General features: G+C 48.4%; 1 protein-coding gene across 1 annotated transcript; it reads right to left on the reverse strand.

Annotated features, from left to right (window-relative positions):
* Positions 1-2,306: 2,306 nt before the first annotated feature.
* Hhex (hematopoietically expressed homeobox) lies at positions 2,307-7,865 on the reverse strand. Its single transcript, XM_051199604.1, has 4 exons — positions 7,449-7,865; positions 5,259-5,437; positions 5,029-5,079; positions 2,307-3,302 (listed from the first exon to the last, which is right to left on the reverse strand). Exons 1-4 carry the CDS (start codon positions 7,804-7,806, stop codon positions 3,081-3,083), a joined length of 810 nt encoding a protein of 269 aa, XP_051055561.1. The 5' UTR covers positions 7,807-7,865; the 3' UTR covers positions 2,307-3,080.
* Positions 7,866-8,278: the final 413 nt, after the last annotated feature.

The raw sequence follows: 8,278 nt of genomic DNA on the forward strand, positions 1-8,278 counted from the left end.
ACAAGGCAGTATGGCCAGAGTGGAAATTCTGGTGTTTTCTTGAATCCTTGTCCTGTCCACATTTTAACCAAGCCGAATAGTCACAGCGATAAAACCACAAATGAAAGAGCTTGTCAGAAATGTTGAAAGAGAATAGGTACTTTCACTATCAGTGATGGTTTCTGCTTTTCCCACAAGATGTCTTATCAGCTTTTGCCCTGAGAAAAACCATGAAAAGAAAAAAGAAACATTATGCAATAGTTCTCTAAATAAAATAGTACGCAACAGGCTAGTCATCCTTAAAAGTGATGTTGTGTAAAGAGTCAAAGTACATCATCTAGCAAAATCAATACCCTATTAAGTTAGGTAGGATTCTGGATATCAAAGAGCAATGAACTGAATAACTTAAACTATAAGTACACGACCCAGGGGATTAATCACACACTGTCACAGTGAAATTAGGACAATTCTTCCAATCATTAACGTTTTGCTTACAGAAATGTGCTTTTCTGTTTGTCTTTCTGCTAAATGATAACCGTTTTTCAAGTTGAATCTCCTGATAAAGAGTTAAAAAACAAGACAGGAGCTGTGCCATAAAGGTCATCCATGCCGCTTCAACATGAAATAGCCCAAGGGCAAACAAATGAAAAATGTCTGGATTGTTGTAAGAGTTTGTAAATATCCATTGGCAGCTTGTAACAGAGAGCTTTATAAAAAGTTAATGCTAACCTGTGTCCTGAGAATGTTGTACTTCCTCCACCACTCAGTTCTTAAGGACATGTTTAGAGTCAGAATGTGAACAACTTGAAGGGAACCTGGGCTAGCTTCCAGTTGGAAAGCAGCATGCTTTCAGCAAATTGTCCACTTTAAAACAAGATTTCACCCCTTAGCTTTGCTAGTGTCAATCAATACAGAAGCAGCTGTCCCTCTGCCTAATGGTCATGATACAGTTCCTCCCGAGAGTAAACATTACCCAGAGGTTATCTCCAGCAATGAAACACCGAGGTTTTGGGATCAGTTTAATTCCACACAAATGTCTCATTCTCCAGAACTTAAATATAGACAGTCCCACCTTCGGAGCAGACTATGGCCTTTGAAACTTGGATGTAATTTGTTAGGCAGGTCTGGAGCGTGGAGCCTGCAGTCGACTGGAAACAAGGCTCTCCCACCGGCAGGCTCCTTTGGGCTCTGACACTAAGATGTGAGGACAGTGCCAAACATGAGCTGAGATGGGCCCCGGGACCTGGAGTTGTGTAGCTCAATGGACATTCTCTCGGAGTTCTGAGACCAAGAACTAAAATTCCAACTTCCAGGCCTCCCCATGCCCTCCCTCTGCCTAAGGACCAGAGCTCAGTATTTTCTGGAAACCTAATTCACCTGCAATTCCATGGCCCTTCTTGGACTCTAATGAGGCAGGGTGTGAGGACCTATCTTCACCTGGATGTCCATATACAGGGAACAAACAACAGCTTTCCCTGGACAGATTCTGTCACGGGCTCGTTACTGTACAACTGAGACTCCACGGAGGCCAACAGGTCTCTGAGGGAGGGCTGCTAGCCTGGATGCAGGCTAGTACCCACCCAGGGGCATGTCTACCTGCTCAGCACTGTTCCTCCCTCTTCCCACAATTACCCACCCAGGACCCTCAGATTCCTGACTCCCCTGATGCTTCACTGATTCTGCTTGCTGTCCCCAACTCAACACTGACAGGAGTTACCAACAGGAAGCGTGTGTGCAGGGAGGAGGCAGAGTGCTGATCCCATGGGTCTCTCTCACACCCACCTCAGGGCAGCCAGAGCAGCTGCTCTCAGATTCTCTCTAGGCCACTGGCTTTAACATTCCCAGATCCTCTAAATCTCCTGTTCCTCCAAACCCTGCACAGAGCACAGGAGCTGGGCTCCCACCAGGGTGAAGGTGACGCACTGTTGACTCATGCTGGTCAAGGACAGTGGCCTCACTCACCAATCGATGGTGCTCCAACCGGCCCTGCTTGGTACCCTGGTCCAAAACAATCCCCCCCCCAAGCTAACACCCCCTAGAAAAATTCAAATTCACACTCCAGGACATGGACACCCCACCACCCATGGGGCCCCAACCCTCCACTCCCAGTCCTGTGCCAAGCGTGTACACACACACACACACACACACATGCACACACGCGCACGCGCGCGCACACACACACACGCACGCACACACACGCACACACACACGCGCGCACGCACGCACACACACCAAAGCAATTCAAGTTGTGTTTTTAGTTTTTTTGTTGTTTGTTTTTTGGTCTTTTTTCTAACCAAAGAATAAGAATTCCAACAGTGTCATGAAAGTTAACTCATCAAATAAAAAATTTTTTAAAAAATTAAACATCATTTTGGCAGGGTTTTTTTACAGTGAATAATTCTATATACATGCTATAGACATTGTTTCTATAAAACACACTATCTACAATCACTTACATTTAATTGTCCTGCTGTTTCTAGTTCACAAGGGATTGATTACGTTCAGCCACAAATGAATCAGTTTTCCTGCCTGTAGGGACTGAGCCATCCCTGAAGAGAGGTACTGACAGAGCAAAACAAGATTTTGAGAACCTTATCAGCTATCTTGCTTCTAAGAACACACTCCTGGAGCCACGTGCTCTGGAATGGCTTAGGCGTTAAGGCAGCAATGTGAGATGTCACGCAAAAGTCGAGTGTGCCCTTTGAACCTGCTCCAAGGAGCCACAAGCATGGACCCCCTTTCTAACTGTACCCCTGAAGTTGAGTGTATAGCCACAGATTTAGGAGAAGTCATTCAGGAGCAGCCTATAAAACCTTTAAAGTTATAATTTAAATTTTAAACAAAAAAGTTCAAATTACTTCTCATAAATAGAAATTATTCACTTTTTAAAAATGGGGATACATTTAGTTACTTTATCAAAACAACTTAAAGCTGGTATATACACCATCTATAAGTCAAAATTTAAAGTTTCAATATATGTTTGTTAATTAGCCAGCACACCAAATAGAAGATACTCTTTTTCTCTCCCATAGTTTTCCAGTTTGTCTGTAGCAGAACATTCTCGAAAGTCTGGTCTCTGACTGCATCTCCGGCGGTGACCGTCATCCAGCATTAAAGTAGCCTTTGTCACCTTCAATGTCCACCTCCTGGTCGGAATCCTCTGAAATCTCTGAGTCGGGGTCTTCCTGCGAGGCTGGGGACGGTGAACATTGAGAACTATCCAAAGGGGCACCTTTATTCTGTTCACTGGGAGAGTGTTGGCCCTGGTCACAGGAAGTGTCCAAATTGTCCAACTCATCCTTTTTATTGCTTTGAGGGTTCTCCTGAATGAGGAGGGGAATGAAAATGCAGACAGTGAGATCAAAGACGTAAAAAACAAAATGGATTTCTCCCCAGCCTTTGGCATGCTTACAAAGTTTAGTTGATAAACTGTTTTCGTCTAAAGTCTCTTTCCTAAGAAGATAAACTTGTGATTCTTTTCCCCATTGGAAAGAAAAGGAACAAAGTCACATGGGAGAGAGATTAGACATGACACAGACCCATGATCCCATCAAGGTCTTCAGTTTGTAAGGAAAAAAACAAAAAACAAAACAAACAAAAAAAAAACAAACAAAAAACCTTAGTTAATCCAGACTGCACAGTCCTCAACCTTTAAATACTGCCCAAAACAGGGTCTCCTAGCATTTTAAAAAGAACAAATGTTAATGGCTGGTTTGTTGTACCAAAGCCTACCCACCCCCAAGAAAAGAAAAAAGAAAAAACATATACTAAATTAAGAAGCTGTGAAATTATACATTCATTCCTTTTCCATTTATCTTTTTAAGTAAATTTATGAGCACATACACACATAACTATGTACCAAGTTACAAAATCACAGACTCAAATAATATTGTTGAAGAAGTTGCAATTTGCTTAAAAATCTGGGTAAAATTTTCTGGGGAAAAGTATTTCCCACACTTCACAGAAAGCACTGTTTTAAAAGTTCTTGGGAAACTAGCTCCATGCCTTTGAGTAGGAACCAAGCCCAGTCAGTGAGTGTTTAGGCCTATGGGTGTCTAATTTGGATGTAAACATCATATAGAAACATTGTAATTCTCCAGTGACCAAATTTGTAAAAGTTGTACATGTTTAGTGATGAAAGGGGATCCTCAAATAATTTAGGAATAATACAACTACAGGAAGTCTTTTGTTGTTTCAAAAATGTTCTTCCGGGTAGCATCTTTTTTTTCCAAGTGCAATGATACAACTTAAAAATCTACATTAAATTTCCCCACTTATTCATCATCTGTTACTTAAGGCACTGCCAGGTGAGCCATTCAGAGGTTGTCAGATAACTTTGAAAACATCCAATCTGGGACCTCAGGACCAAATCCTTAGCTCTAAGTCAGAGGGTTGCTCTGGAAGATGAGTTAGCCTTTATTTATTATTTTTTTTTTTTTAGTATCACGTTTCTTAACAAAGCTATTGGGACACTTCTTAGGAAGCTTAAGCTATTTTCCAAATGGGCGTGTTTATTTCTTTACATGTTTCACATTCATTTTTAAGAGCTGGCAAAAGATGGATAATAATTTTTAAACTCTTTGATATTTAATTCTTCCTTTTCAAAAAGTGCAAACAAGACTTAAAGGTGTTTGTGTCTTTATATTTACCCTTGAGTCCTGCCTGGTTTTATTATGGCTATGTAAATAAAAGAAACAATTTTCTCCCAAAGATAACTACTTAAGTCATTTACTGTCAATTACTTTATCTTTCCTGCGTTAATGAGATAAACAACATATGGGGTTTATAAAACAATTAGCCAGGCAGTTTACTGGCCAGTGTGTGAAACCCTGGCGTAATTGATATAGGGACTGCATTAGGTGCTTTTAGCATTAATGCCACCTGAGCAACTCATCCTGAATTTCAGCAGGACTATTTGCCTTTTTAATCAAGGTGAAGAGGTTAAACAGTCTCTTCAAATGACTTTTGCATACAACCCACAACAGGTCTCCGCACTTAGATAACATGATACAAACATTTATTTCCATAGAAACAGAGCCATGTCAATACCTGTTTCAGTCGCCTCCATTTAGCTCGTCGATTCTGAAACCAGGTTTTGACCTACAGAAAGAAAAGAAAGTTTACAGAAAGTCGCAAATCCCAAGAGACTTGGGGAGGAAGGAAGAAGGGACTGGTGCTATGGTGAGGACCAGCCCTGCAGTTGGGTAAGGGCAGAACATGCCCAGGGTGCCAGTGGTTTCTTCAGCCCTAAAAGCCTGCTGGGGACCCAGTGAGCTGACCTGTCTCTCGCTGAGTTGCAACATCTTGGCCAGACGCTTCCTCTCAGGTGGGGAGAGGTATTTCTGAGTCTCGAACTTCTTCTCCAGTTCGATGGTCTGGTCGTTGGAGAACCTCACTTGACCGCCCTTCCTTTTGTGCAGAGGCCGCTGAAGGAAAGGGCTCCAGAGCAAGGGCTTGCCTGTGGGCCAGGAGAAAGGCGGTAACCAGGGCGCTAGAGCCTACCTGGTCCCAGGTGACACGGGGGCGGGGGAAGGGGGGGAGAGCGGCAAAAAGCACACATGTTCCCATCACATACTTTCTCAGGTGTATGGATGGAATGACTCAACAGTCCCTACCAATGCACACAAAGTCAGTTAGACTGTTTAGCACGCAGACCACCCCTGAACACTGAAGACACTGCACTACCTGACCACCTCACCTGTGGCTAAATGCAAACATATCTCCTCAGCTCCAAAGAATCCCTGCCTGGCTTAAAACAATCTTCTTTAACCGACCCGCTCTTGTATGTACAAAACTTTTTTGCAAAGGATGCAATGTGCGCATTTAGGGGGAGAAGCGGGCTTGTTACGCCCCAAGGCCCGGTTACACTGAAGCTCTCGCAGGGTGCTTGTGTTTGGCCTCGAGTGGGGCCTCCAATCGTGGCTGGAGCACACCTCGGCCTCCTCTGATTTCACACTCGGCCTGCGGGGGCGGCCAGTTAAAGCCACCCCGCGGGCTATGGCAACATTTCCGTCAATGTGTTTCCTGTTGGTCTGTCTCAAAAAGAAAAAAAAAAAAAAAGCTTCCTTCTGCTCAGGCCCAGCAGAAACCCAAGGAAACCAGGGCGATCTTTGTGAAAACGTTTGCCCCAGGACCGTTCATGCCCCACAGGGAGATTGTGGGGAGCGGCCACACACCCTGAAGGCTAAAATTTAAAAATCAAATAGTGATAACCTTTTAAGTAAAAAATTGTTAACACCCACACCCCAAATCCCGGTAGCTAGCGGTGAGAAGAGGAGCGCTGTAGGCTATGTCATAAAATTCTGACATTAAAATGCTAATTAATTAAAATGTTAATTGTCTTCAAGGTCCCCAGTGAAACCGCCTAAGTGTTAACTTTAAAGCCTGGGGAGCCCTCCCCCTTACTCCTTCTAGGGAATCAGGCTGCGCGGGCCGGGCGATGAGGGACTCGGGCCCTGAACCTAGTCACCGTTGCTTATTTATTTCTTAGGAACATTGTAGGGACAAGCCCCGAAAATCTCATGCAGTCAGTGTGTCTGTGTCGCTCTTCCTAACTGTTCGGGGTCTGCACCTTCCTACTCCAAAGTGGTGACGCGTCGGTATGTCCGCCCCTCGGTCTACAGGCCTACACCTAAACATTTTGAAAGCTGGCATTGTTTTTTCGAGATTTTGCTTGCGTCAGGCTTCAGACTGGTGCAAAACAGCCTCCAAAGGGGGGGGGGCTAGGCAGAGAGGAAGCAACTGGTTATTTTAGCTGCCATAAAGTCACATCCCACACAGAGGAAATGAACAATATCAGAAAAACGGATCCTGGCTATCAGACGTCGAGTGTTTCCTGAATTTGTCTGTATTGAGGATGTCGATAAAATAATCAGCAGCGTGCACTACTCCGGGGGAAGGGTCTGCTTCATGCAGCCAGGAAAACACTTAACAGCTTCAGAAACCAGATTTTCTCCTATCGAGAGCTCAAGATTTCCTGTATGAACGGAAAGGGTCAGGCTCCTTCACTGCACAAGCTTGTTGAACCAAACCCAGCCCAGGAACCTCCCGGGCGGACAGCTATCCCTGCGCTGCAGGGGCCAGGCTCGGGGCGCCCCGACGTCCTCTTCCCGGAGACGCCCGCTAAGAGGGCCCCACCCGGGCCGACACGCGTGGCCAGGGCTTGCCCACCATTACTACCCTGGGCGTCCCAGACCTTCTCCCGACTACGCTCGCCCTGACGTCTGCAAGGTGCAGGGAAAGCAATCAGAGTCGCCGAGCGTCCCAGCTCCAGCAGCGCGTCCCCGGGCGGGGCCCGCGCCTCCTGTGCCCGCGCGCACCCGCCAGTCGCTCGCTCAGGGCTCTCGCCGCAACTTTCTCCCGCGTCTCCCGTCCGCCCCCGCCGCCTCCCGCGCGCTGCCTGCCACCCGCCGGGTGCGCCTTCCTCACGGACGCCCGCTCTCGAGCCCCGCCAACCCCGGCCGCCTTACCCAGGGGGTCGTGGCGGAGCAGGGCGTGCGTGTAGTCGTTCATCGTCCGCGGGAAGGGGTACAGAGGACTTCCGAAGCCGCCGGGGCCGTAGGCGGCGGCCAGCGCGGCGGCGGGGTGGTGCGAGAAGGCTGGGTGGACCGGCGTGGGCTCGTACACCGGGGTCCGGTAGGAGGACACGAGGCTAGTGAAGGAGGAGTTGGGGGATGGCAGCGTGGGGGTGGGCGCGGCGGGTCCGCGACCCAGGATGTCGTCGATGTAGAAGGGCGTCGGGTGCGCGGGCTGCAGCAGCGGCGTGGGTGCATACAGCGGTACTCCCACGGCGGGCGCAGCCGCGGGCCCCGGGTGCGGGAACTGCATGGCTGCGCCGCAGCCCCTCGGAGAGAGCTGCCGGCCCGCGCCACCGCGCTACATTTATTTGCGCTCCGCGCTCCCGGCGATAGGCTCGGGCAGCCACGGGGTGGGGCCGCGCTCGGGCCCCTTCCTGCCGCTAGGCCCTGCGGCCAATGGCGCGGGCCGCGGACTCGCCTCCGCCCCTGCCCCGACCCGCCCCCGCCCGCCCTGCTCCCGCCCCCGAGACGCTCGGGCTGTGGAGCTCCAGGGACCTTGCTCCCGGGTGTCCCGCCGCCGCCAGCGCTCCAGGCCGACTGCGACCGTCGAAGAGGTGAGAGAGCACAAGGCTTGTATCAGGAACGCGGATCCCAGCGGGAAGGCACCACTGCCAAAACTCGGGCAGCCTCTGGCCGCTGGAGGAGCGATGGGACTCTGCGGGCTAGGAGGTCGCCGGCAGGATGGCACTTCCCGCAGCCAGAGCAACTTCCCGGGAGGCTAC

This window comes from Phodopus roborovskii, unplaced genomic scaffold (genome assembly GCF_943737965.1).
Source record: "Phodopus roborovskii unplaced genomic scaffold, PHOROB, whole genome shotgun sequence".
Taxonomy (NCBI): domain Eukaryota; kingdom Metazoa; phylum Chordata; class Mammalia; order Rodentia; family Cricetidae; genus Phodopus; species Phodopus roborovskii.